The 27,877-nt window shown below is 57.9% G+C and overlaps 2 protein-coding genes across 5 annotated transcripts; both read left to right on the top strand.

Moving 5' to 3' along the window:
• The first annotated feature begins 1,982 nt into the window (after positions 1-1,982).
• LOC310891933 (uncharacterized protein) lies at positions 1,983-27,877 on the top strand. Its single transcript, XM_083854149.1, has 21 exons — positions 1,983-2,230; positions 2,481-2,651; positions 3,226-3,522; positions 3,888-3,934; positions 4,012-4,229; positions 4,834-4,938; positions 5,011-6,632; positions 7,029-7,103; positions 7,410-7,475; positions 7,913-7,984; positions 8,284-8,355; positions 8,715-8,816; positions 9,825-9,932; positions 10,564-10,665; positions 11,674-11,781; positions 12,413-12,514; positions 13,523-13,630; positions 24,961-25,062; positions 25,423-25,530; positions 26,347-26,519; positions 27,538-27,877. Exons 7-21 carry the CDS (start codon positions 6,524-6,526, stop codon positions 27,871-27,873), a joined length of 1,743 nt encoding a protein of 580 aa, XP_083710275.1. The 5' UTR covers positions 1,983-2,230; positions 2,481-2,651; positions 3,226-3,522; positions 3,888-3,934; positions 4,012-4,229; positions 4,834-4,938; positions 5,011-6,523; the 3' UTR covers positions 27,874-27,877.
• Positions 17,734-22,625, top strand: LOC310891935 (snRNA-activating protein complex subunit 2-like). 4 transcript variants are annotated; one of them, XR_014577790.1, is made up of 9 exons: positions 17,740-17,970; positions 18,696-18,815; positions 18,916-18,981; positions 19,713-19,883; positions 20,458-20,754; positions 21,120-21,166; positions 21,244-21,461; positions 22,078-22,182; positions 22,255-22,625. XR_014577790.1 is itself a non-coding variant. In XM_083854152.1 (5 exons), exons 1-5 carry the CDS (start codon positions 17,773-17,775, stop codon positions 20,269-20,271), a joined length of 576 nt encoding a protein of 191 aa, XP_083710278.1. In that variant the 5' UTR covers positions 17,734-17,772; the 3' UTR covers positions 20,272-20,374. The 4 variants fall into 4 exon arrangements, 1 of the variants encoding a protein (XP_083710278.1); XR_014577789.1 differs by lacking the exon at positions 21,120-21,166; XR_014577791.1 differs by having other exon boundaries at positions 21,120-21,461.

Genomic DNA, 27,877 nt, shown 5'->3' with positions numbered 1-27,877 from the left:
GGGCACAGGGCACCCTGTTTTCTGCACAGAGCACTGTGTGCCCACAGCTCACGCACAGCCGGGTGCCTGCACCCTGCTGCCTCGCACGCGCCTGGCACCGCAGCCGCAGCACGGCCTCAGCAAGTTCCTGTCTCCGCAGGCGCCTCGCCGCAGCCCAGGCAGCCCAGACTGACACCCGCAGCCGCTCCGTGAGCCCCTACAGGCAGCCTGACCACCGTGGTACGCCTGAGAGCCAGGCCCGACGCCAGCGGCCACCATCAGTGCCTGGAAGAGCGGCCCGCCTGCCACCAGCCCAGCCTCCACGGCCCCCAAGCCCGGCAGCGGATCAGTGGAAGGTGCACGACCGGCCCAGTACCCACCAGTCCTCGTGGGCACAGACGCCGCCCCCACGGCCCCCCCCAACCTCCTCCAAGGGCTGGGGCAGGCCCCCCCGGGGTGCAGCCTTGGCCACACTTTCAATAAACATTGAATAATACAGCACAGCAGTCCGGGTCTTATGTACAGCGACACCCAGGAACCCACAGCAGGACTTTGTGACTGATCGACAAGTAAGCCTGAGGGTCCTCGGTGCTGGGGGTCAGCCAGACTGTGCCCACCATGCAGGGAACGCAGGGGAAGGGAGCTGGGGAGCAGCACAGCAGGAGCAGACAGAAGGGCTGTGAGCGCGGCAGCGACCCTGCACAGCGCTCACCCGAGAACCCCCTGCTCAAACTGGCAGTGCCGCAGCCACACACAAGCGCGGGCCCTTCCTGATCCTGGGCCGAGGCCAGGCTCCCCACAGCCAGCCCTCCTCAGGTCCTGACCCTGCACGGATGGCCGATTTTGGCCAGGGCGCCCCATGCCAACGCTCCCACGGCTCAGCTCTCCTCAAGGGGTACAAGAAAAAAATCCCAGCTCATTGCCCAAGTCTCCCTTGTGCTGGGCCCCACAGCTGGATGCTCTGCTCTGGGGAGGGGGGTTTCACGAGGGCACAGCACACGGGGAGAACGGCTTTTCACTGGTGACGATAGCAAGATTGAGTGGCTGAGCAATTACAAAGACAGCTCTTCCTTTCCGTAGCATATTCTCCCCTTTTTAAAGGACAGGCTCAGCTCAGTTTTTACCAGATTGTGGTGTTTTTTATTTATTTCTTTACATCATGCAAACAGTGTGTAATATACTTCTTTTTGCTGCACTACCATCCTGAGTGGAACAACAGCTATTAAGACTAGAGGTAGAAAGAGGCGACTGAGGGGAGGCCTCACGGCGGCCCTCAGCTTCCTGAGGAGGGGAGTGGAGGGGCAGGCGCTGATCTCTTCTCTCTGGGGGCCCGAGGGAACAGCACGGAGCTTCATTGCCTCAGCCCCCTCCAGTCGCTGCAGGTCACTAAGGAAGAGGTAGATCGCAGCATGCTCCACACACGCTTACTTTTGTACCAGCACGGTGCCACTGCAGGTGCCCAGCAGCCGTCTGCAAGGCGCTCTTGAGTGGAAGGGAGAGACGAGTGCCGTGGAGCAGTCCCCCGATTCTCCCATCAAAAAGTGCCCCCATTCCGAAGCCTTTGGGTACACCTGAACTCCCCTGGGGAGCCTTTATGCAACCCCACACAACAGGACTCTGCGCCTTCTCTCTCTCCAGACCCTAACCCTAATTAAGGCCCCCCCCATAGCCACTAAGACCCCCCCCCCCAAGCCATTAAGGATCCTCCCTGGGACCCCCCCAACCCCCCCCCCAGGATATTAACGCTAACCCTAATTACACCCCTAATTAAGCCTCCCAACCCAAGCCTTTGGGTAGACCTGACCTCCCTTTGGGAGCCTTTACACAGCCCCACACACAACAGGACTCTGCGCCTCCTCTCTCCAAACAACCCCGACCCTAACCCTAATTACGCCCCTAATGAAGCCTCCCAGCAGCAGCCTTTGGGTAGACCTGCTGTCCCTTTCTCCTCCCCCCCCGAACCACATCTCCCAGCACCCCCCGGCGGGCCGTTCCCTCCCAGCTCCCCCCGTTTCCACCCCGTTTCGTCGCCCTGACGCCATCTCCCCGCGCCATGAAGCCTCCCCCCCGGCCCCGCCTGGTCCCGGCCCGCTTCGCCGAGGCCCCGGCGGGGAGGCCCCGGGCCGCGGCCTGGTCGCTGCGGGAGAAGCGATCGCTGCTGGCGGCGCTGCGGGCCCAGGCCGCCCTCGGCCTCCCGGAGCTCCAGGCCCGGCCGCTGCGGGAGAGCCTCCCCCGGCGGAGCGAGGCCGAGGTGGGCCCGGGGGGGGGCTTAAAATCCATGGGGGGGGCCTTAATATCCCAGGGGTTCCTTAATATCCCGGGGGGGGGGAAGGGGGCTTAATGCCCGGGGGGGGGTCCTTAATATGCTTGGGGGGGTCTCAGGGAGGGTCCTTAATGGCTTGGGGGGGGGGAGTCTTAGTAATCTGGGGGGGGGGGGGGGGGCCTTAACATCGCCAGATGGTCTCCGAGGAAGGTAACTCCTCTGGGGTCTCCTTAAACAGGGGCTGAGCTGCTGGGGGCACGGCTGGATTTGGGGTCCCACAGGTGTGACTGTCTGGGAGACCCTCAGCCTCATTCCCCCTCCCCATAACAACCCAGTGGTGAAATTGGGTGCTGGGGATTTTTCGTTATCTCACTTTGTTGAGGTCCTGCCTCGTGTCAACACACTGGTGGTGAGTGGAAACCCCTTGAGACCCAACCCCTTCCCGGCCCTCTCCTTCCCACACCTGCTCCTCCTATTTTGGGTGTGGGTCAATGGTATTTTTGTAGGGTTTGCAGCTGGGGGCAGGTAGGGAGGTGGAGACCAAACGTGTTTTCCCAGTGGCTGCTGTGGAGGAGCATCAGCGACGGGTTTTACCCTTCACCCTTAGCCTTTTCAACCCCCCTTCCCCATTTCCTATTTTCATAAATTACCAAGTTGCAGCAAAAAAAAATAAAATTGCTTGAAAGCACATTAAGGACATTTCTGCCGGCATGGCAAAGCTGCCCAGGGTGTGGAAAGGGTTTTTGCAGTCTCCTTTCTTTCATCACTTCCCGCAGCGGGACGCAACCTTGTGCTGAATCCCAAGGAGATAAAATGAGTCCTAGCCCAGAGACATTTCTGCTTTACGAGGTCCCCTCTGTGCTTTATTGTATTCCTTGAAATGAAAGCCAGTTTCTTTTATTTGCGTGGAGTTAGTCCCTTCTGCCTCTGCTCCTTGCACCTCACCTCCGTCCCCCCTGCCTGTCTCCCTCTCTATCCCCCAGCCGCAGTCCCTGCCCCGACCCTCTGGGTGCTGCAGGGACAGAAGGAATATTTCTTTGGAGACGCTGTCACGCTGGTGTGCACCACTCCCCCCAGCATCACTGGGAAGCTGACGTACCAAATTTTTGGCGAGGCTGGCTGGGCAGTTTCAGGATTTAGCTCGACGAATAACTACACGTTTGAGTTCGTCCTCTCCCGAATGCAACACAGGGGGCCGCATTTCTGCAGCTATTCCCTCAAGCAAGGTCGGAAGCAGCTCATATCCCCAACCAGCGAAAAACTGGTGATCAAGATTGGAGGTGAGCTGTGTGATTTCTTTATCTTTCTCTCTGCTTTCTCCCTCCTCTCTGAGAACTATTCAGATGCCCAAACGTGGGTGTCAGCTATCGCCCCGCAATGTGACAACTCACCTGGAAATCAGGATTGGTGGGCTTTGTGGTTTAACCCAGCCCATCGCCAAAATCAGTAGGATTTCTGGGTGGAGGATTTATCTTTCTGGGACCAGCATGGTCTGGAAGGTGGCTGCCACTGGCGCTCTTCTCATGTCGTGGCAGGAAGCCTACAATCCCAAGCTTTGCTGCATGCAGTGGGAAGGCAAACAACTGGAGATCCGTTTGTGCTGTCCTTATTGCTACGTCTCCATTTATTCCTCCCCTTTTCTCAGACCACCTTCCCCAGCCCCTGCTGACGGTGGAGTCCCCGCTGGGAGAGGTGATGGCAGGAGATCTCCTGAGCATCATCTGTAAGGCCCCTGGAGACACCACTGTACGGAGGTTTCACTTCTACAGGGATGGCCAAGAGGTCCTCCCTACGACAGAAGGCTCTGAGGACAATGCAGCAGATCACGGGGGCAATTTAAGGACTTCCATGGTCCTCCAGCTCCCACGTGCTGGTCCCCAACAGAGTGGAAACTTTACCTGCAAGTATGAGGAAAAAAAGCCTGAGAGGTGGATCCCGTCCTTCACAAGCCAAGCCGTGTCTATCAGTATAAATGCCCAAAAGAAAGGTGAGCTGGCCATCCATCCACCCACCTAACAATCTGTCAGTCCATCCACCACCAACCCACCCACCCATCCATCCATCCATCCAGTAACCAGCCCATTAAACCATCCCTCTCTCCATCTGTCCATCCGTCTGTCCCTCCCTCTCTCCATTTTTTCCTGAAACGATTCCATTCCAGTCCCTGTACGTTCCTCTCCAAACTAGCTGATTTTTGCACCGGGCAGCTGCTCTATCTATCCGATCACCATCCTTCTGTCCATGACTCAGCCCACCCAGTCTTGCACCCACCTCTCCCTCCCTCTCAGCCCTTCCATCACCCCAACCACCCCAAACAAGTATCGAGCATCCCTCTGTCCACCTTTATGGCTCAGCAGCCTCTCCTTGGCCTCCCGAGCCATTGTTCCCAAATTTCTCAGTGCCTCCTGCAGAGCCAAGCAAGCGGGGAAAGTCTTTGGGTGTTCAGCACTCAGGACCTGAGCAGAATGCCTGGAGACGGAGGGGTGGGGAAAGGGAAAGAGAGATGGTGGCGGAACGATGCTCACAGCCTTCCCTCCGTCAGCACGCATGAACTGTGTCTACATCTCCTAACCTGTCCCACCCTCTTGCAGGGAAGAGCTGCTTCCTTCTTCTACGGCTCCTGGTTGTGGGCGGCTGCTTCCTCACCATCAACAGCCTCATCCTCCTCTTCTTCTGGGCCCGGGGGAGAACCAAAGGTACACCCTGAGCTGAGGGGGGAATCGCCCCACCTTTGGGCTCCCCACCGCCCACCTCGCTCCTTCCCGCAGACGCCTCGTTCCTGTCTGGAGCCAGCCCTGCCGGGATCTCCCAGCTGCACGCCAGATCCCCACACACCCTTCAGGAGGAGAATAAGTATGAGGAACACTAATGAGAGGAAGATGCTGTGGGCGATTCCACCCCCTAAAGACCGCTCCCTGCTGAAGACGCATCCCAAAAGACTGGTGTGCAGCCAAACAGGTGCTCACCTGTGGGAAAACAAAGCAAGAAACGGTTCCTGGGAGGATGAAAGAAGTAGAAAGGGGTCGTTTCACGTGGTAGAGGGGAGGGAGGAGACATGGACGTTGTCGGGAAGGGTGATTGTGAAAGAGAAAATGAAGAAAGACCAGAAATAAAAATGGAAATTGTGAGGAAAAAGAAAGGAGTGAGAAAGGGTGAGAAATGAAATGGAGAGACAAACAGTGTGAGTGAAAAATGAAAGCATGGACAGAGGCTGAGACAGAGTGAGAGAGGGATGGGGAAGAAAAGGGATGCCAGGAGCATCGAGGAGGGCACGACGGTGGGAAGAGCAGGTTGGAGAGGTGAAGGAGAAGAAAAAAGGTGGAAGGAGAGCCCCCAAATCAGAACAAGCCCTTGTGCGGGTCATTAACTGGATGGCCACCGCTGTCACCTCGCCTGGTTGTCCCGGTGTGTTAGGGATGTTAGGGCATCCAGGGAGGGGTGGGAGAGCCGCTGCAGGTGGGGTGGGTGGCTGGGGGCTCTGGTGTTTGGGCTTTTGGAGGGGAATGTCCCATAGCCCATATACGTGGGAGCTGTGGGGCTGCAACAGGAGGATGCTGGAAATGCAGAGACTGGGAACGTGTGAAAATGTGGAGGTGGCATTTGAGCCCCTGGGGGTGGCGTACAGGGAACTGGGGGGATATTGGGGTGGGACGTTAAGGAGTGAGTGGTGGATATTTGGGGCATGTGCGGGGCTATGGGATATGGCATGCCACCAGCACTGGATATGAGGGGAATGCAGGGATGTGGGGAAGCTGCGTGATCAATACGGGAACCTGAGCTGATGGGGGCGCGCTGGGAAATCTGGCTATGGATGGCACTAAGGACAGGGGGCTTTGGGGATACGGCAGGCTGCTGGGGAGGGATATGGGGGCAGGAAGGAGATGGCGACCCTGCCGATGGGATACAGAGCGACTTTGGGGCAGTATGAGGCTGTGAGATATGAGGATAGCGGAACCGCTCTCTCCTGTCCTCCGCGGCCTTATCTCCACCTCGCAGCCTTCCTTCCCCTCCAGCCTCTTTCTGCCATGCCCTCAGCCCCCGGCAGCCAGCAGTGGATGAGAAAGAATCGATAGAGGGGAGGGAGCGTGCTGCCGGGCCATGAGGTCCCAACGCTGCTCCGTGACACCGGGAGGGCTGCGAGGTCACAATACCTCTCGGTGATGCAGTGCTGGGCCGTGACATCCCGACACCCCATTGTGACGCTGGGCCAGCCCACAGGCACTGCTCCGCACCGGTCCTGACAGCAGCAGTAGCTGCAGCTGCAGCGGCGGTGGTGGAAGCATGGTGCGAGTGTGGGGAGCCACGGCCCCTGCCTGCGTCCTCTTCCTCCTGCTGGTGGCCCTGTGTGCCCGGGGTGCCCAGGCTGCGCCATGGCGACCACCGGGAGCAGGTGGGTGGGCAGGGCCGGGGCCAACACCAAACCCTGGGCGGCATGGTGCTGCGCGGCACGCGTATGGATGGAGGGGACGGGGACGGGATGGCAGCAGGGCCGGGCGGGCACCGCGGGCAGGGGGCAGGCAGGAGGCAGAAGCCCCGCAGGGTGGCACGGTGGGGCCGTGGCTGCTGCGGGGTTGTTTCCTGCCGGGGGGGCCGGGAGCGGCGCTGGGGCCGAGAAGCCCGGGTCTGAGCCCCTGTGGGGCTGAGGCCGCTGGCCCCTCTTGGGAAATTTCCACCTGCATCTTTGTCCCGTGACATTGCCTCAGCCCCCTCAGTCACTGCAGGGTGCTGGGGAAGAGGGAGAGCACAGCATGCCATGGCAACGTCTCTCATCTCTGCTTGATTTTAGATGATGACGGTGTTGGCTCTCGATATCCAGCTTCTCAGCTGGATCATGGTTTGGAGCCTCAGGAGGATCCCCGAGGTACGTTGCGAGTGTGCTTCCTTGAAGGAAGATGGCTAATGGGCTGTAATAGTTTATTCAGGGTCTTCCAAGTGCGTTTGTGCCTTGAGGGGGCTTGCACAAATGAGCCCTGAATATTTCTTCACTTGGAGAGATGCCACCCCTGCCCCTCTCCACAGAGAGGGAAGAACCCAGGCTTTTCTTCCTGTTTGGGCCATGTCATTACCTGAGCCCCAGCCAGTGCCTCCCGGTCACTGAGGAAGAGGCAGGCCCCAAGAGGCAATGGAAGCTCCCCTTACCTGTGTCTGATCCCACTTGTGCCCACAGGCAGTACTGGTCAAGTGCCTCCATGGAATCCTGCTCCTGAGCCTGCCAGTATGGGTCCCACAGGTGGTAAGTTGTCCGTGTTCATTTCCTTGCTGTTTGTTAACGGTTTGTTGAGCTAGCTCAGCAAGGGTTCAGCTGCTCACTGGCCAGGGGGCTTCTCCATGACAAACATGGATGATCATTTTTCCCGGGGTCTGCACGCTCCCCCTGCAGTGGGGTCTTCCTTTGTGTCCAGCAGAGATCTTCCCGGAAGAAACACCTGAGGGGCCACATCTTTGGCGGCGTGGTCCCTGCGGGGTGTTGCGCACAGCCTGGAGAGAGGATTTGGGAAGAGGCCAAGAGGGAGCCTCCAGCTCAGCAGGCCCCTTTGCGGCTTTGGAAATCCTGGCTCGTGTCTGGGTCCCACATCCTTGCCTGAGCCCCCTCCAGTCGCTGCAGGTCACTAAGGAAGAGGTAGATCACACCATGCACGGGGAATGTTTCTCTTCTGTGCTTGATTGCAGCAGTTCTCGTAGGCTCTGGCTACTCGACACCTCAGCCTGATGTGGACCACGAGCCTCAGGTTAATCTGCCAGGTAAGTCAGCGGAAGGCAGGAGCATCTAGGTGCTGCAGAGCCAGCAGGCACCTTGCGCTTGAGTTGAGACCTGGGGTGGGCACGGGGAGGGCCCTTCTCCGGGCAGCTCCACGCACGCTTAGTTTGTACCAGCACGGTGCCACTGCAGGCACCCAGCAACTGTTTGCAAGATGCTCTGGAGTGGCAGGGAGAGACGAGTGCCGTGGAGCAGTCCCCTCTTTGAACCGCATTCTCTGTCACTCTGGTCAGAAGGAGTATGTTGGCGTAGTTCACAGGAGGGACTCCACTTGTGTTTACAGATGGGACCGAAGGCGAAGGTGATGCAGGCTCCCAGATGGGTTCCAGGACTGAAGCTCTGGGAGATGGCCTGGGTAAGTTGTGGCTTTTGACTTCCTTTGAGAGCTGCCAGCTCAAAGCCCAAACGTCAGCCAGGCATCTCTGCAGGTGGGAAGGTATAGACCGGCACGTGTGTGTGCCCTGTCAAGGCACGAGCCCTGGTATGCTCTCCTACTGAGCTATTGATGTAGATGGCGCTGGGACAGAAACTTCTCACGGGGCTTTGGTTGCAGAAGTGTCCCCAGGGAGGGCTTTGCCAGACCCTCGGCTGCTTCCTGCGCTGGAGCCCAGCTGGTATCCCAGGGGTGGGAAGTCATTTCACTGACTTCACAAACGAAGCCCTGGTCCTCCAAATTGCACTGGTGCCAAAGTTAACTTCCTACTTTCTGTTCAGGTCCTCTAACAGCGAAGGACAATGCTGAAATAAGAAAATCTTCCCCAACATCCCCTGACATCATAGAGGACATCATAAAGGAGTTAGAGGAGGCAGCACCTGGTGGGTATATTTCACTCTGTCCGCCATAAGACTTGGGAAGCTGAGGTTCTAAATCCATGTGTGGACACACCGTAACCTGCACAGCAGGAAGGGATGGATCAGAGCGGAGACACTCAATTTCACACCTGGCAGGCACTGGTGAGCGCCAGAGAAGGCCGAGAGCCTCTGCTGCCGCTTGTGGGTCACGCCGTGTCCCAGGGGCAGCTGCTAGCCCAGCACTACCATAAGTGGTCCGAGCTGTTCCGTGCAAACATTGGTATCCAGCCAGCAGCAAAGGGCTTCTGCTGAACTTGTGTTCAGCTCCTGCACAGCGCTGCTTGCAGCTGGGCGAGTTCAAGGCAGGAGGCACAGCCCAAGCAGTCCTTGCTGTCTCATTTGCCGGGAGACACATGTCACTGCAGGGGAAAAGCACCCTTGGCGCTTACCTCAGTTTCAGCTGATTTAGCTGTCCAATTCTAGTTGGGTTTCAAATGACTTGGCTGTGCTTCTCCTCTTGTTTGGGGACTGTGGGCTCTTCCCTGATGCCCACAACTGTGCCCACAACATGGTTCAAGAGCTTGCGGCTCAGCCTGATGTGTGTGACTCTTGCCCTTCCCATGGGATGGAGTCAGCATGATGGGATGGACATGCTTCTCAGAAGGGCTGTTCCTGCCTCTGAACTGGATGCAGCTTTTTTCTGTCCTCTTTGAAGGCACGAATTGAGCAACATCTTGCAGTGTGCCAAAAATGCACTATGTGCGATGTGAACAAGAAGATCTCCTGCAATCTCCTGGTCTCGCAGCAGGCCAGATTTTGCTGTCTGTGCTGGTAGACTGCCAGGAGTCGAACACTTAGATTTTTCTTTGTGAATGACATGTTGTTTGGAGTAGTGAGTACCTCCCCCAGAAGCCCAGGCCGTAGCTTCTAAACTTTAGGGATGTCTTTTGAGAAGCACTACCTTTCAAAGATACCGTCCTCGAAAGGAGGAGCGGTTCCTTAGGGTCACACTGTCCTGCTTTCTTTCTAAAGGGCTGGTTAGAGAGACTGTGCCGAAGAAGGTGCTTTGGCGAGGAAGCGGTCGCACGCTGCCGCTCCCTGGCAAAAGAACAGAGCCAGTGAAGTCAACTGCCCCACCAGGTAAAGGCTGTTTCTTGGTCATCCGCTGTCACCAACCAGAACCAGCATGCGTGTGCAGGTTCTTGCCCTGGTACCCGCTCTTGCAGCTCATGTCAGCAGCCAAACCCAAGAGTGTCAGTAGGCAGCAAGTGTTGCAGAGGAAGGCAGGAGTGGCTCCCTGAGGATGGCTGTCTTCCCCGGGCTGTGACAGCATGTGAGAGCAGTGCAGCGGAGAGACGCTCACAAAGCTCTGTGGCTGTGGCTAGAGAGGGGTCACCTCCCAGCGCACCCAGTTCCCAGGGATTTTGGAACCTTGCTCTTGGGGGAACGAGGCCGTCAGAAGCCCATTGAGCAGACGATGGGAAACGGGACCCCTCCTGTGAGCTGAGGCCCAGAGTGATGCCCTGACCCAGTGCAAACGGGGCACTGCCATAGAGCTACTGATGTAGGTGTCGATGTGACAGAAACTTCTCACGGGGCTTTGGTTGCAGAAGTGTCCCCAGGGAGGGCTTTGCCAGACCCTCGGCTGCTTCCTGCGCTGGAGCCCAGCTGGTATCCCAGGGGTGGGAAGTCATTTCACTGACTTCACAAACTAAGCCCTGGTCCTCCAAATTGCACTGGTGCCAAAGTTAACTTCCTACTTTCTGTTCAGGTCCTCTAACAGCGAAGGACAATGCTGAAATAAGAAAATCTTCCCCAACATCCCCTGACATCATAGAGGATCTCATAAAGGAGTTAGACGAGGCAGCACATGGTGGGTATATTTCACTCTGTCCGCCATAAGACTTGGGAAGCTGAGGTTCTAAATCCATGTGTGGACACACCGTAACCTGCACAGCAGGAAGGGATGGATCAGAGCGGAGACACTCAATTTCACACCTGGCAGGCACTGGTGAGCGCCAGAGAAGGCCGAGAGCCTCTGCTGCCGCTTGTGGGTCACGCCGTGTCCCAGGGGCAGCTGCTAGCCCAGCACTACCATAAGTGGTCCGAGCTGTTCCGTGCAAACATTGGTATCCAGCCAGCAGCAAAGGGCTTCTGCTGAACTTGTGTTCAGCTCCTGCACAGCGCTGCTTGCAGCTGGGCGAGTTCAAGGCAGGAGGCACAGCCCAAGCAGTCCTTGCTGTCTCATTTGCCGGGAGACACATGTCACTGCAGGGGAAAAGCACCCTTGGCGCTTACCTCAGTTTCAGCTGATTTAGCTGTCCAATTCTAGTTGGGTTTCAAATGACTTGGCTGTGCTTCTCCTCTTGTTTGGGGACTGTGGGCTCTTCCCTGATGCCCACAACTGTGCCCACAACATGGTTCAAGAGCTTGCGGCTCAGCCTGATGTGTGTGACTCTTGCCCTTCCCATGGGATGGAGTCAGCATGATGGGATGGACATGCTTCTCAGAAGGGCTGTTCCTGCCTCTGAACTGGATGCAGCTTTTTTCTGTCCTCTTTGAAGGCACGAATTGAGCAACATCTTGCAGTGTGCCAAAAATGCACTATGTGCGATGTGAACAAGAAGATCTCCTGCAATCTCCTGGTCTCGCAGCAGGCCAGATTTTGCTGTCTGTGCTGGTAGACTGCCAGGAGTCGAACACTTAGATTTTTCTTTGTGAATGACATGTTGTTTGGAGTAGTGAGTACCTCCCCCAGAAGCCCAGGCCGTAGCTTCTAAACTTTAGGGATGTCTTTTGAGAAGCACTACCTTTCAAAGATACCGTCCTCGAAAGGAGGAGCGGTTCCTTAGGGTCACACTGTCCTGCTTTCTTTCTAAAGGGCTGGTTAGAGAGACTGTGCCGAAGAAGGTGCTTTGGCGAGGAAGCGGTCGCACGCTGCCGCTCCCTGGCAAAAGAACAGAGCCAGTGAAGTCAACTGCCCCACCAGGTAAAGGCTGTTTCTTGGTCATCCGCTGTCACCAACCAGAACCAGCATGCGTGTGCAGGTTCTTGCCCTGGTACCCGCTCTTGCAGCTCATGTCAGCAGCCAAACCCAAGAGTGTCAGTAGGCAGCAAGTGTTGCAGAGGAAGGCAGGAGTGGCTCCCTGAGGATGGCTGTCTTCCCCGGGCTGTGACAGCATGTGAGAGCAGTGCAGCGGAGAGACGCTCACAAAGCTCTGTGGCTGTGGCTAGAGAGGGGTCACCTCCCAGCGCACCCAGTTCCCAGGGATTTTGGAACCTTGCTCTTGGGGGAACGAGGCCGTCAGAAGCCCATTGAGCAGACGATGGGAAACGGGACCCCTCCTGTGAGCTGAGGCCCAGAGTGATGCCCTGACCCAGTGCAAACGGGGCACTGCCATAGAGCTACTGATGTAGGTGTCGATGTGACAGAAACTTCTCACGGGGCTTTGGTTGCAGAAGTGTCCCCAGGGAGGGCTTTGCCAGACCCTCGGCTGCTTCCTGCGCTGGAGCCCAGCTGGTATCCCAGGGGTGGGAAGTCATTTCACTGACTTCACAAACGAAGCCCTGGTTCTCCAAATTGCACTGGTGCCAAAGTTAACTTCCTACTTTCTGTTCAGGTCCTCTAACAGCGAAGGACAATGCTGAAATAAGAAAATCTTCCCCAACATCCCCTGACATCATAGAGGATCTCATAAAGGAGTTAGACGAGGCAGCACATGGTGGGTATATTTCACTCTGTCCGCCATAAGACTTGGGAAGCTGAGGTTCTAAATCCATGTGTGGACACACCGTAACCTGCACAGCAGGAAGGGATGGATCAGAGCGGAGACACTCAATTTCACACCTGGCAGGCACTGGTGAGCGCCAGAGAAGGCCGAGAGCCTCTGCTGCCGCTTGTGGGTCACGCCGTGTCCCAGGGGCAGCTGCTAGCCCAGCACTACCATAAGTGGTCCGAGCTGTTCCGTGCAAACATTGGTATCCAGCCAGCAGCAAAGGGCTTCTGCTGAACTTGTGTTCAGCTCCTGCACAGCGCTGCTTGCAGCTGGGCGAGTTCAAGGCAGGAGGCACAGCCCAAGCAGTCCTTGCTGTCTCATTTGCCGGGAGACACATGTCACTGCAGGGGAAAAGCACCCTTGGCGCTTACCTCAGTTTCAGCTGATTTAGCTGTCCAATTCTAGTTGGGTTTCAAATGACTTGGCTGTGCTTCTCCTCTTGTTTGGGGACTGTGGGCTCTTCCCTGATGCCCACAACTGTGCCCACAACATGGTTCAAGAGCTTGCGGCTCAGCCTGATGTGTGTGACTCTTGCCCTTCCCATGGGATGGAGTCAGCATGATGGGATGGACATGCTTCTCAGAAGGGCTGTTCCTGCCTCTGAACTGGATGCAGCTTTTTTCTGTCCTCTTTGAAGGCACGAATTGAGCAACATCTTGCAGTGTGCCAAAAATGCACTATGTGCGATGTGAACAAGAAGATCTCCTGCAATCTCCTGGTCTCGCAGCAGGCCAGATTTTGCTGTCTGTGCTGGTAGACTGCCAGGAGTCGAACACTTAGATTTTTCTTTGTGAATGACATGTTGTTTGGAGTAGTGAGTACCTCCCCCAGAAGCCCAGGCCGTAGCTTCTAAACTTTAGGGATGTCTTTTGAGAAGCACTACCTTTCAAAGATACCGTCCTCGAAAGGAGGAGCGGTTCCTTAGGGTCACACTGTCCTGCTTTCTTTCTAAAGGGCTGGTTAGAGAGACTGTGCCGAAGAAGGTGCTTTGGCGAGGAAGCGGTCGCACGCTGCCGCTCCCTGGCAAAAGAACAGAGCCAGTGAAGTCAACTGCCCCACCAGGTAAAGGCTGTTTCTTGGTCATCCGCTGTCACCAACCAGAACCAGCATGCGTGTGCAGGTTCTTGCCCTGGTACCCGCTCTTGCAGCTCATGTCAGCAGCCAAACCCAAGAGTGTCAGTAGGCAGCAAGTGTTGCAGAGGAAGGCAGGAGTGGCTCCCTGAGGATGGCTGTCTTCCCCGGGCTGTGACAGCATGTGAGAGCAGTGCAGCGGAGAGACGCTCACAAAGCTCTGTGGCTGTGGCTAGAGAGGGGTCACCTCCCAGCGCACCCAGTTCCCAGGGATTTTGGAACCTTGCTCTTGGGGGAACGAGGCCGTCAGAAGCCCACTGAGCAGACGATGGGAAACGGGACCCCTCCTGTGAGCTGAGGCCCAGAGTGATGCCCTGACCCAGTGCAGATGGGGCACTGCCTCACTGGCACTCCTGGGCTCCCGAATTTTGTTCAGTTTTGTCCCTAAGGCTCCGAGTGTGCCTCGAGCAGCGAAGGTGGGCAAGCGCCTAAGACCTTTTAGAACTCCAAAGAGCTGGGGGAGCAAACCTGAGACACTGGGCCCTCAGCATTATGGCAGGGAAAACAAAGGATGGAGGGAAAACAAAGCTGAGAGGCAAAAGGGAGGCTCCAGAGTGCCTTGAGTTGCAGTGCCTTTGGCAGATTCCCCAGCTTCTGCTGAACCTCAGGAAGCATTGCGGCCTGAGGATTTTCACTTGCTCAAAGATGCTAACCAAATGAAACAGAACACTTCCTGGCAATGTCAGACCTCCGGTGAGATTACCAGTAGTGCGCAGGACACAGCAATGTCCACAATTGTTCTTGCAGGCGTGGATGGGGAGAACAATGCAAACACTGCGAAGCCCCAAGATTTCCTAAGTTTCTGCGTAGTAGTCAGTGCAGTAGTCGTGACTCCCCTCCTGCTTGTGATAGTTGCGTGCTGGGTGCGTGAGTATTCGGCGTTGGAGGCAGAAAAACCAGTGAGTTGTTGTTCCCCCGCTCCCTCTCCTCCTCTCCCCCTCCCAAATTCGTTACCGTATCTTTGTCAACATTATTATGTGGCTGCTGCCAGCCAGGAAGCAGTTGTCGTTAGCGTATTGTGAAGTGAGCAGTTAGTTTTTGACCAGACTCTTCTGAAATTTCTGCTGTCCAGTGCTTTAGGTGGCCTCTAATTCCTGGGCATTCTGTTCTGGAGCCCATTTTTCTGTTGCTGGTCTTAGCGAAGCTTGGCCCTTCCGCAGCAAGAGCAGAGCCAGGGACAGCCGTAGGCAAAGCGAGGTCAGGAAGAGAAATGCAGGAGCTGAGAGAGGGTGCCATCAGAGAGAGAAGCGCAGCAGTGCCAGTTCCCCCCCAGCACAAGGCACCCTGTTCTGGGATGCCCTGAATTGCAGGTGTCCGCCTCAGCCAAGGTGTGCCAGCTACTGGGAGCATGGGGATGAGCCCTGCCAGCTGCGGGCATTGCCTTGGAGAGGGGCAGTCGGTGTGTCACAGCCGCACCTGAGCGCTGCCAGCGTGCGTGTCCTCAGCACACACAGAGCTTGTGTGTTTAATTACACATCCCAAAGAGCGGATGGGCAGCACCTCCCCGAACAGGGAGCCGAGGCCGTCACCTTGTTGGGCCAGGGCCAGGGCCGGGCAGGGAGCTGAGTACTGGTCCTTGCAAGGCGCTCTGGGGAAGGGCAGCCGGTGGCTGTTGGGACCCGGTCATGCTGAGCCCGGCTGTGGACCCCTGTCTCTGCGGGGGCCAGGTCTTCTTGCTGGGACAGCACGTGCAGAGCAGGCAGGTCAGGATGGCTGGCGAGGCGCTGGGGAGGAGACAAGCTGGGGCAGGATGTGGAGGGGAGCAGAGTCCCAGCCGAGGGCACAGGGCACCCTGTTTTCTGCACAGAGCACTGTGTGCCCACAGCTCACGCACAGCCGGGTGCCTGCACCCTGCTGCCTCGCACCCGCCTGGCACCGCAGCCGCAGCACGGCCTCAGCAAGTTCCTGTCTCCGCAGGCGCCTCGACGCAGCCCAGGCAGCCCAGACATTGACACCCGCAGCCGCTCCGTGAGCCCCTACAGGCAGCCTGACCACCGTGGTACGCCTGAGAGCCAGGCCCGATGCCAGCAGCCACCATCAGTGCCTGGAAGAGCGGCCCGCCTGCCACCAGCCCGGCCTCCACGGCCCCCACGCCCGGCAGCGGATCAGTGGAAGGTGCACGACCGGCCCAGCAGCCCCCAGTCCTCGTGGACACAGACATCACCTCCACGGCCCCCTCCACCCTCTTCCAAGGGCTGGGGCAGCCCCCCCCGGGGTGCAGCCTTGGCCACACTTTCAATAAATATTGAATAATACAGCACAGCAGTCCGGGTCTTATGTACAGCGACACCCAGGAACCCACAGCAGGACTTTGTGACTGATCGACAAGTAAGCCTGAGGGTCCTCGGTGCTGGGGGTCAGCCAGACTGCCCACCATGCAGGGAACGCAGGGGAAGGGAGCTGGGGAGCAGCACAGCAGGAGCAGACAGAAGGGCTGTGAGCGCGGCAGCGACCCTGCACAGCGCTCACCCGAGAACCCCCTGCTCAAACTGGCAGTGCCGCAGCCACACACAAGCGCGGGCCCTTCCTGATCCTGGGCCGAGGCCAGGCTCCCCACAGCCAGCCCTCCTCAGGTCCTGACCCTGCACGGATGGCCGATTTTGGCCAGGGCGCCCCATGCCAACGCTCCCACGGCTCAGCTCTCCTCAAGGGGTACAAGAGAAAAATCCCAGCTCATTGCCCAAGTCTCCCTTGTGCTGGGCCCCACAGCTGGATGCTCTGCTCTGGGGAGGGGGGTTTCACGAGGGCACAGCACACGGGGAGAACGGCTTTTCACTGGTGACGATAGCAAGATTGAGTGGCTGAGCAATTACAAAGACAGCTCTTCCTTTCCGTAGCATATTCTCCCCTTTTTAAAGGACAGGCTCAGCTCAGTTTTTACCAGATTGTGGTGTTTTTTATTTATTTCTTTACAGCATGCAAACAGTGTGTAATATACTACTTTTTGCTGCACTACCATCCTGAGTGGAACAACAGCTATTAAGACTAGAGGTAGAAAGAGGCGACTGAGGGGAGGCCTCACGGCGGCCCTCAGCTTCCTGAGGAGGGGAGTGGAGGGGCAGGCGCTGATCTCTTCTCTCTGGGGGCCCGAGGGAACAGCACGGAGCTTCATTGCCTCAGCCCCCTCCAGTCGCTGCAGGTCACTAAGGAAGAGGTAGATCGCAGCATGCTCCACACACGCTTACTTTTGTACCAGCACGGTGCCACTGCAGGTGCCCAGCAGCCGTCTGCAAGGCGCTCTTGAGTGGAAGGGAGAGACGAGTGCCGTGGAGCAGTCCCCCGATTCTCCCATCAAAAAGTGCCCCCATTCCGAAGCCTTTGGGTACACCTGAACTCCCCTGGGGAGCCTTTATGCAACCCCACACAACAGGACTCTGCGCCTTCTCTCTCTCCAGACCCTAACCCTAATTAAGGCCCCCCCCATAGCCACTAAGACCCCCCCCCCAAGCCATTAAGGATCCTCCCTGGGACCCCCCCAACCCCCCCCCCAGGATATTAAGCCTAACCCTAATTACACCCCTAATTAAGCCTCCCAACCCAAGCCTTTGGGTAGACCTGACCTCCCTTTGGGAGCCTTTACACAGCCCCACACACAACAGGACTCTGCGCCTTCTCTCTCTCCAAACAACCCCGACCCTAACCCTAATTACGCCCCTAATTAAGCCACCCAACGGAATCCTCTGGGTATACCTGATCTCCCTTTGGGAGCCTTTACTCAACCCCACACACAACAGGACTCTGCGCCTTCTTTCTGAACAACCCCGACCCTAACCCTAATTACACTCCTAATTAAGCCTCCCAACCCAAGCCTTTGGGTAGACCTGACCTCCCTTTGGGAGCCTTTACACAGCCCCACACACAACAGGACTCTGCGCCTTCTTTCTGAACAACCCCGACCCTAACCCTAATTACGCCCCTAATGAAGCCTCCCAGCAGCAGCCTTTGGGTAGACCTGCTGTCCCTTTCTCCTCCCCCCCCGAACCACATCTCCCAGCACCCCCCGGCGGGCCGTTCCCTCCCAGCTCCCCCCGTTTCCACCCCGTTTCGTCGCCCTGACGCCATCTCCCCGCGCCATGAAGCCTCCCCCCCGGCCCCGCCTGGTCCCGGCCCGCTTCGCCGAGGCCCCGGCGGGGAGGCCCCGGGCCGCGGCCTGGTCGCTGCGGGAGAAGCGATCGCTGCTGGCGGCGCTGCGGGCCCAGGCCGCCCTCGGCCTCCCGGAGCTCCAGGCCCGGCCGCTGCGGGAGAGCCTCCCCCGGCGGAGCGAGGCCGAGGTGGGCCCGGGGGGGGGCTTAAAATCCCGGGGGGGGCTTAATGGCCTGGGGGGGGGTCCTTAATATCCCGGGGGGGCTTAAAGTCCATGGGGGGGGCTTAATGGCCCGGGGTGTCCTTAATATCCCGGGGGGGGGGGGGGGGGGAAGGGGGCTTAATGCCCGGGGGGGGTCCTTAATATGCTTGGGGGGGTCTCAGGGAGGGTCCTTAATGGCTTGGGGGGGGGTCCTTAATATGCCCGGAGGGGGTCCTTAATTTCTTGGGGGGGGGGGGGGGGGGGTGTTGGGAGGGGTCCCGGGGAGGGTCCTTAATGGCTTGGGGGGGGGTCCCTTAATATGCCCGTGGGGGGGGGGGGTGGTCCTTAATAACACGGGGGGGTCCTTGGGGGGGGGTTGGAAGGGGTCCTGGGTCCCCAATTCCTCGGGGAGGGGGCTTGGGGGGGGTCCCCGGGGGGGTCCTGGGTCCCTGCGTACCCCAAGGTACATGGGGGGGGCAATGGGGGGGTACATGGGGATGGGGGGGGTGCACGGGGGGGGGCTGGGGGTACACGGGGGGGGGGCAACGGGGGGTTTTGGGGTGGCAATGGGGGGGGGGCATATCAGTGGGTCCTACGGGGTCGGGGTGGGTGGCAGCTCCCGGGGGCTGGAACTACAGGATATTTTTGGGGGGGGGCTATGGGGTATTTGAGGGGGGGGTCCCTAATTCCTGTGCCCCCCCCCCGGCAAAGATCCTCGGCCTGGTGTCGCGGCTGCGGGGCCGGGCGGCGCGCGAGGCCGTGGGCACCCAGCACCGCGCCTGCCTGGAGGAGCAGCGGCGCCGCCGCGCCCGGCGCCCGGCCCCCATCGAGGTGAGGACCCCCCGCCCCAGGGGGGGGGACACGATTTTTTGGGTGGGGGGGGGACACGGGGGGGTCATATTTGTGGGTTTTCGCCTCCCCCCCCCTCCAGGTGTGGCTGGAGCTGGCACAGACGCTGGCGGAGGGCGTGGAGGAGGCGGCGGCGGCGTTTTCGCAGGTGGGGGGGGTAAAAAATGGGGGGGGGGTAAAAGTGGGGGGGGTGGGGGTAAATGGGGGGGTGGGGGTAGATTGGGGGAGGTCGGGGGTAAATTGGGGGGGTTCAGGGGTAAGTTGGGGGTTTCAAATTAGGGGGGTGAGGGTAAAATGGGGGAGTTAAATGGGGGCTGGGGGTAAATTGGGGGGGGGGACCAGGGGTAAAATGGGGGGGTGGGGTAAAGTGGGGGGGTTGGGTGTAAAATGAGGGGGGGGGTTAAATGGGGGAGCCCAAATTGGGGGGGGTGGGACAAGGGGGGTGAGGGTAAAGTGGGGGGGGGGTTGGGGATAAAGTGGGGGGGGGTAAAATGGGGGGGGTGGGGGTAAAATGGGGGGGTAAAATGGGGGGCTGGGGGTAAAATGGGGGGGGTTGGGGGTAAAGGGGGAGTAAATTGGGGGGGTTGGGGGAAAATTTGGGGGGTTGGGGGTAAAACGGGGGGGTTAAACGGGGGGGTTGGGGTTAAAGGGGGTTAAAATGGGGGGGGCTGGGGTTAAAATGGGGGGGCTGGGGGTAAAGTGGGGGGGTGGGGGTAAAGTGGGGGGGGTTAAATTGGGGGATAAAATGGGGTTAAAAGGGAGGGTCCTTAATGGCTTGGGGAGGGGGAGTCTTAGTAATCTGGGGGGGGGGGGGGGGGGGCCTTAACATCGCCAGATGGTCTCCGAGGAAGGTAACTCCTCTGGGGTCTCCTTAAACAGGGGCTGAGCTGCTGGGGGCACGGCTGGATTTGGGGTCCCACAGGTGTGACTGTCTGGGAGACCCTCAGCCTCATTCCCCCTCCCCATAACAACCCAGTGGTGAAATTGGGTGCTGGGGATTTTTCGTTATCTCACTTTGTTGAGGTCCTGCCTCGTGTCAACACACTGGTGGTGAGTGGAAACCCCTTGAGACCGAACCCCTTCCCGGCCCTCTCCTTCCCACACCTGCTCCTCCTATTTTGGGTGTGGGTCAATGGTATTTTTGTAGGGTTTGCAGCTGGGGGCAGGTAGGGAGGTGGAGACCAAACGTCTTTTCCCAGTGGCTGCTGTGGAGGAGCATCAGCGACGGGTTTTACCCTTCACCCTTAGCCTTTTCAACCCCCCTTCCCCATTTCCTATTTTCATAAATTACCAAGTTGCAGCAAAAAAAAATAAAATTGCTTGAAAGCACATTAAGGACATTTCTGCCGGCATGGCAAAGCTGCCCAGGGTGTGGAAAGGGTTTTTGCAGTCTCCTTTCTTTCATCACTTGCCGCAGCGGGACGCAACCTTGTGCTGAATCCCAAGGAGATAAAATGAGTCATAGCCCAGAGACATTTCTGCTTTACGAGGTCCCCTCTGTGCTTTATTGTATTCCTTGAAATGAAAGCCAGTTTCTTTTATTTGCGTGGAGTTAGTCCCTTCTGCCTCTGCTCCTTGCACCTCACCTCCGTCCCCCCTGCCTGTCTCCCTCTCTATCCCCCAGCCGCAGTCCCTGCCCCGACCCTCTGGGTGCTGCAGGGACAGAAGGAATATTTCTTTGGAGACGCTGTCACGCTGGTGTGCACCACTCCCCCCAGCATCACTGGGAAGCTGACGTACCAAATTTTTGGCGAGGCTGGCTGGGCAGTTTCAGGATTTAGCTCGACGAGTAACTACACGTTTGAGTTCGTCCTCTCCCGAATGCAACACAGGGGGCCGCATTTCTGCAGCTATTCCCTCAAGCAAGGTCGGAAGCAGCTCATATCCCCAACCAGCGAAAAACTGGTGATCAAGATTGGAGGTGAGCTGTGTGATTTCTTTATCTTTCTCTCTGCTTTCTCCCTCCTCTCTGAGAACTATTCAGATGCCCAAACGTGGGTGTCAGCTATCGCCCCGCAATGTGACAACTCACCTGGAAATCAGGATTGGTGGGCTTTGTGGTTTAACCCAGCCCATCGCCAAAATCAGTAGGATTTCTGGGTGGAGGATTTATCTTTCTGGGACCAGCATGGTCTGGAAGGTGGCTGCCACTGGCGCTCTTCTCATGTCGTGGCAGGAAGCCTACAATCCCAAGCTTTGCTGCATGCAGTGGGAAGGCAAACAACTGGAGATCCGTTTGTGCTGTCCTTATTGCTACGTCTCCATTTATTCCTCCCCTTTTCTCAGACCACCTTCCCCAGCCCCTGCTGACGGTGGAGTCCCCGCTGGGAGAGGTGATGGCAGGAGATCTCCTGAGCATCATCTGTAAGGCCCCTGGAGACGCCACTGTACGGAGGTTTCGCTTCTACAGGGATGGCCAAGAGGTCCTCCCTACGACAGAAGGCTCTGAGGACAATGCAGCAGATCACGGGGGCAATTTAAGGACTTCCATGGTCCTCCAGCTCCCACGTGCTGGTCCCCAACAGAGTGGAAACTTTACCTGCAAGTATGAGGAAAAAAAGCCTGAGAGGTGGATCCCGTCCTTCACAAGCCAAGCCGTGTCTATCAGTATAAATGCCCAAAAGAAAGGTGAGCTGGCCATCCATCCACCCACCTAACAATCTGTCAGTCCATCCACCACCAACCCATCCATCCATCCACCCACCCACCCATCCATCCATCCAGTAACCAGCCCATTAAACCATCCCTCTCTCCATCTGTCCATCCGTCTGTCCCTCCCTCTCTCCATTTTTTCCTGAAACGATTCCATTCCAGTCCCTGTACGTTCCTCTCCAAACTAGCTGATTTTTGCACCGGGCAGCTGCTCTATCTATCCGATCACCATCCTTCTGTCCATGACTCAGCCCACCCAGTCTTGCACCCACCTCTCCCTCCCTCTCAGCCCTTCCATCACCCCAACCACCCCAAACAAGTATCGAGCATCCCTCTGTCCACCTTTATGGCTCAGCAGCCTCTCCTTGGCCTCCCGAGCCATTGTTCCCAAATTTCTCAGTGCCTCCTGCAGAGCCAAGCAAGCGGGGAAAGTCTTTGGGTGTTCAGCACTCAGGACCTGAGCAGAATGCCTGGAGACGGAGGGGTGGGGAAAGGGAAAGAGAGATGGTGGCGGAACGATGCTCACAGCCTTCCCTCCGTCAGCACGCATGAACTGTGTCTACATCTCCTAACCTGTCCCACCCTCTTGCAGGGAAGAGCTGCTTCCTTCTTCTACGGCTCCTGGTTGTGGGCGGCTGCTTCCTCACCATCAACAGCCTCATCCTCCTCTTCTTCTGGGCCCGGGGGAGAACCAAAGGTACACCCTGAGCTGAGGGGGGAATCGCCCCACCTTTGGGCTCCCCACCACCCACCTCGCTCCTTCCCGCAGACGCCTCGTTCCTGTCTGGAGCCAGCCCTGCCGGGATCTCCCAGCTGCACGCCAGATCCCCACACACCCTTCAGGAGGAGAATAAGTATGAGGAACACTAATGAGAGGAAGATGCTGTGGGCGATTCCACCCCCTAAAGACCGCTCCCTGCTGAAGACGCATCCCAAAAGACTGGTGTGCAGCCAAACGGGTGCTCACCTGTGGGAAAACAAAGCAAGAAACGGTTCCTGGGAGGATGAAAGAAGTAGAAAGGGGTCGTTTCACGTGGTAGAGGGGAGGGAGGAGACATGGACGTTGTCGGGAAGGGTGATTGTGAAAGAGAAAATGAAGAAAGACCAGAAATAAAAATGGAAATTGTGAGGAAAAAGAAAGGAGTGAGAAAGGGTGAGAAATGAAATGGAGAGACAAACAGTGTGAGTGAAAAATGAAAGCATGGACAGAGGCTGAGACAGAGTGAGAGAGGGATGGGGAAGAAAAGGGATGCCAGGAGCATCGAGGAGGGCACGACGGTGGGAAGAGCAGGTTGGAGAGGTGAAGGAGAAGAAAAAAGGTGGAAGGAGAGTCCCCAAATCAGAACAAGCCCTTGTGCGTGTCATTAACTGGATGGCCACCGCTGTCACCTCGCCTGGTTGTCCCGGTGTGTTAGGGATGTTAGGGCATCCAGGGAGGGGTGGGAGAGCCGCTGCAGGTGGGGTGGGTGGCTGGGGGCTCTGGTGTTTGGGCTTTTGGAGGGGAATGTCCCATAGCCCATATACGTGGGAGCTGTGGGGCTGCAATAGGAGGATGCTGGAAATGCAGAGACTGGGAACGTGTGAAAATGTGGAGGTGGCATTTGAGCCCCTGGGGGTGGCGTACAGGGAACTGGGGGGATATTGGGGTGGGACGTTAAGGAGTGAGTGGTGGATATTTGGGGCATGTGCGGGGCTATGGGATATGGCATGCCACCAGCACTGGATATGAGGGGAATGCAGGGATGTGGGGAAGCTGCGTGATCAATACGGGAACCTGAGCTGATGGGGGCGCGCTGGGAAATCTGGCTATGGATGGCACTAAGGACAGGGGGCTTTGGGGATACGGCAGGCTGCTGGGGAGGGATATGGGGGCAGGAAGGAGATGGCGACCCTGCCGATGGGATACAGAGCGACTTTGGGGCAGTATGAGGCTGTGAGATATGAGGATAGCGGAACCGCTCTCTCCTGTCCTCCGCGGCCTTATCTCCACCTCGCAGCCTTCCTTCCCCTCCAGCCTCTTTCTGCCATGCCCTCAGCCCCCGGCAGCCAGCAGTGGATGAGAAAGAATCGATAGAGGGGAGGGAGCGTGCTGCCGGGCCATGAGGTCCCAACGCTGCTCTGTGACACCGGGAGGGCTGCGAGGTCACAATACCTCTCGGTGATGCAGTGCTGGGCCGTGACATCCCGACACCCCATTGTGACGCGGGGCCAGCCCACAGGCACTGCTCCGCACCGGTCCTGACAGCAGCAGTAGCTGCAGCTGCAGCGGCGGTGGTGGAAGCATGGTGCGAGTGTGGGGAGCCACGGCCCCTGCCTGCGTCCTCTTCCTCCTGCTGGTGGCCCTGTGTGCCCGGGGTGCCCAGGATGCGCCATGGCGACCACCGGGAGCAGGTGGGTGGGCAGGGCTTGTGGGAAGGTGAGGTTCTAAATCCATGTGTGGACACACCGTAACCTGCACAGCAGGAAGGGATGGATCAGAGCGGAGACACTCAATTTCACACCTGGCAGGCACTGGTGAGCGCCAGAGAAGGCCGAGAGCCTCTGCTGCCGCTTGTGGGTCACGCCGTGTCCCAGGGGCAGCTGCTAGCCCAGCACTACCATAAGTGGTCCGAGCTGTTCCGTGCAAACATTGGTATCCAGCCAGCAGCAACTGGTGTGTGCTTGCAGCTGTGCCCAGAATATGGTTCAAGGAGGAGCAGTTCCTTGTAGTCACACTGTCCTGCTTTCTTTCTAAAGGGCTGGTTAGAGAGACTGTGCCGAAGGAGGTGCTTTGGCGAGGAAGCGGTCGCACGCTGCCACTCCCTGGCAAAAGAACAGGGGCAACACAGGCAACTGCCCCACCAGGTAAAGGCTGTTTCTTGGTCATCCGCTGTCACCAACCAGAACCAGCATGCGTGTGCAGGTTCTTGCCCTGGTACCCGCTCTTGCAGCTCATGTCAGCAGCCAAACCCAAGAGTGTCAGTAGGCAGCAAGTGTTGCAGAGGAAGGCAGGAGTGGCTCCCTGAGGATGGCTGTCTTCCCCGGGCTGTGACAGCATGTGAGAGCAGTGCAGCGGAGAGACGCTCACAAAGCTCTGTGGCTGTGGCTAGAGAGGGGTCACCTCCCAGCGCACCCAGTTCCCAGGGATTTTGGAACCTTGCTCTTGGGGGAACGAGGCCGTCAGAAGCCCACTGAGCAGACGATGGGAAACGGGACCCCTCCTGTGAGCTGAGGCCCAGAGTGATGCCCTGACCCAGTGCAAACAGGGCACTGCCATAGAGCTACTGATGTAGGTGTCGATGTGACAGAAACTTCTCACGGGGCTTTGGTTGCAGAAGTGTCCCCAGGGAGGGCTTTGCCAGACCCTCGGCTGCTTCCTGCGCTGGAGCCCAGCTGGTATCCCAGGGGTGGGAAGTCATTTCACTGACTTCACAAACTAAGCCCTGGTTCTCCAAATTGCACTGGTGCCAAAGTTAACTTCCTACTTTCTCTTCAGGTCCTCTAAGAGCAAAAGATAAAGCTGAAAGAGTAAAACCTTCCCTGAGGTCCTCTCACATCACAGGGAAAATCAGAAAGTACTTCGAGAAGGCAGCACGTGGTGGGTATATTTCACTCTGTCCGCCATAAGACTTGGGAAGCTGAGGTTCTAAATCCATGTGTGGACACACCGTAACCTGCACAGCAGGAAGGGATGGATCAGAGCGGAGACACTCAATTTCACACCTGGCAGGCACTGGTGAGCGCCAGAGAAGGCCGAGAGCCTCTGCTGCCGCTTGTGGGTCACGCCGTGTCCCAGGGGCAGCTGCTAGCCCAGCACTACCATAAGTGGTCCGAGCTGTTCCGTGCAAACATTGGTATCCAGCCAGCAGCAACTGGTGTGTGCTTGCAGCTGTGCCCAGAATATGGTTCAAGGAGGAGCAGTTCCTTGTAGTCACACTGTCCTGCTTTCTTTCTAAAGGGCTGGTTAGAGAGACTGTGCCGAAGAAGGTGCTTTGGCGAGGAAGCGGTCGCACGCTGCCGCTCCCTGGCAAAAGAACAGAGCCAGTGAAGTCAACTGCCCCACCAGGTAAAGGCTGTTTCTTGGTCATCCGCTGTCACCAACCAGAACCAGCATGCGTGTGCAGGTTCTTGCCCTGGTACCCGCTCTTGCAGCTCATGTCAGCAGCCAAACCCAAGAGTGTCAGTAGGCAGCAAGTGTTGCAGAGGAAGGCAGGAGTGGCTCCCTGAGGATGGCTGTCTTCCCCGGGCTGTGACAGCATGTGAGAGCAGTGCAGCGGAGAGACGCTCACAAAGCTCTGTGGCTGTGGCTAGAGAGGGGTCACCTCCCAGCGCACCCAGTTCCCAGGGATTTTGGAACCTTGCTCTTGGGGGAACGAGGCCGTCAGAAGCCCACTGAGCAGACGATGGGAAACGGGACCCCTCCTGTGAGCTGAGGCCCAGAGTGATGCCCTGACCCAGTGCAGATGGGGCACTGCCTCACTGGCACTCCTGGGCTCCCGAATTTTGTTCAGTTTTGTCCCTAAGGCTCCGAGTGTGCCTCGAACAGCGAAGGTGGGCAAGCGCCTAAGAACTTTTAGAACTCCAAAGAGCTGGGGGAGCAAACCTGAGACACTGGGCCCTCAGCATTATGGCAGGGAAAACAAAGGATGGAGGGAAAACAAAGCTGAGAGGCAAAAGGGAGGCTCCAGAGTGCCTTGAGTTGCAGTGCCTTTGGCAGATTCCCCAGCTTCTGCTGAACCTCAGGAAGCATTGCGGCCTGAGGATTTTCACTTGCTCAAAGATGCTAACCAAATGAAACAGAACACTTCCTGGCAATGCCAGACCTCCGGTGAGATTACCAGTAGTGCGCAGAACACAGCAATGTCCACAATTGTTCTTGCAGGCGTGGATGGGGAGAACAATGCAAACACTGCGAAGCGCCAATATTTCCTAAGTTCCTGCATAGGAGGCGGTTACTGCATAGGAGGCGCTGTGGCATTCTTGGTTGCCTTCCTGTTTTTGACAAATTTGTACTTCATGCTGTGTGCTTGTCAGGCGTTGGTGGCAGAAAAACCAGTGAGTTGTTGTTCCCCCGCTCCCTCTCCTCCTCTCCCCCTCCCAAATTCGTTACCGTATCTTTGTCAACATTATTATGTGGCTGCTGCCAGCCAGGAAGCAGTTGTCGTTAGCGTATTGTGAAGTGAGCAGTTAGTTTTTGACCAGACTCTTCTGAAATTTCTGCTGTCCAGTGCTTTAGGTGGCCTCTAATTCCTGGGCATTCTGTTCTGGAGCCCATTTTTCTGTTGCTGGTCTTAGCGAAGCTTGGCCCTTCCGCAGCAAGAGCAGAGCCAGGGACAGCCGTAGGCAAAGCGAGGTCAGGAAGAGAAATGCAGGAGCTGAGAGAGGGTGCCATCGGAGAGAGAAGCGCAGCAGTGCCAGTTCCCCCCCAGCACAAGGCACCCTGTTCTGGGATGCCCTGAATTGCAGGTGTCCGCCTCAGCCAAGGTGTGCCAGCTACTGGGAGCATGGGGATGAGCCCTGCCAGCTGCGGGCATTGCCTTGGAGAGGGGCAGTCGGTGTGTCACAGCCGCACCTGAGCGCTGCCAGCGTGCGTGTCCTCAGCACACACAGAGCTTGTGTGTTTAATTACACATCCCAAAGAGCGGATGGGCAGCACCTCCCCGAACAGGGAGCCGAGGCCGTCACCTTGTTGGGCCAGGGCCAGGGCCGGGCAGGGAGCTGAGTACTGGTCCTTGCAAGGCGCTCTGAAAAAGGGCAGCCGGTGGCTGTTGGGACCCGGTCGTGCTGAGCCCGGCTGTGGACCCCTGTCTCTGCGGGGGCCAGGTCTTCTTGCTGGGACAGCACGTGCAGAGCAGGCAGGTCAGGATGGCTGGCGAGGCGCTGGGGAGGAGACAAGCTGGGGCAGGATGTGGAGGGGAGCAGAGTCCCAGCCGAGGGCACAGGGCACCCTGTTTTCTGCACAGAGCACTGTGTGCCCACAGCTCACGCACAGCCGGGTGCCTGCACCCTGCTGCCTCGCACCCGCCTGGCACCGCAGCCGCAGCACGGCCTCAGCAAGTTCCTGTCTCCGCAGGCGCCTCGCCGCAGCCCAGGCAGCCCAGACATTGACACCCGCAGCCGCTCCGTGAGCCCCTACAGGCAGCCTGACCACCGTGGTACGCCTGAGAGCCAGGCCCGATGCCAGCAGCCACCATCAGTGCCTGGAAGAGCGGCCCGCCTGCCACCATCCCAGCCTCCACGGCCCCCAAGCCCGGCAGCGGATCAGTGGAAGGTGCACGACCGGCCCAGTACCCACCAGTCCTCGTGGGCACAGACGCCGCCCCCACGGCCCCCCCCAACCTCCTCCAAGGGCTGGGGCAGGCCCCCCCGGGGTGCAGCCTTGGCCACACTTTCAATAAACATTGAATAATACA

Source organism: Anser anser (genome assembly GCF_964211835.1).
Source record: "Anser anser genome assembly, contig: HAP1_SCAFFOLD_506, whole genome shotgun sequence".
Taxonomy (NCBI): domain Eukaryota; kingdom Metazoa; phylum Chordata; class Aves; order Anseriformes; family Anatidae; genus Anser; species Anser anser.
This window is presented reverse-complemented; position numbering and strand designations above follow the sequence as displayed.

What these genes read in the sequence shown, in the direction of transcription:
- LOC310891933 (XM_083854149.1), top strand. Translation starts at nt 6,524, where the DNA reads ATGGTGCGAGTGTGGGGAGCCACGGCCCCTGCCTGCGTCCTCTTCCTC. An exon ending in AGCTCTGGGAGATGGCCTGG is followed by an intron (nt 8,356 to 8,714) that starts GTAAGTTGTGGC and finishes CTTTCTGTTCAG; the next exon opens with GTCCTCTAACAGCGAAGGAC. An exon ending in GTTAGACGAGGCAGCACATG is followed by an intron (nt 10,666 to 11,673) that starts GTGGGTATATTT and finishes TTCTTTCTAAAG; the next exon opens with GGCTGGTTAGAGAGACTGTG.
- LOC310891935 (XM_083854152.1), top strand. Translation starts at nt 17,773, where the DNA reads ATGAAGCCTCCCCCCCGGCCCCGCCTGGTCCCGGCCCGCTTCGCCGAG. An exon ending in GGCGCCCGGCCCCCATCGAG is followed by an intron (nt 18,816 to 18,915) that starts GTGAGGACCCCC and finishes CCCCCCCTCCAG; the next exon opens with GTGTGGCTGGAGCTGGCACA. An exon ending in CGGCGGCGGCGTTTTCGCAG is followed by an intron (nt 18,982 to 19,712) that starts GTGGGGGGGGTA and finishes CTCCTTAAACAG; the next exon opens with GGGCTGAGCTGCTGGGGGCA.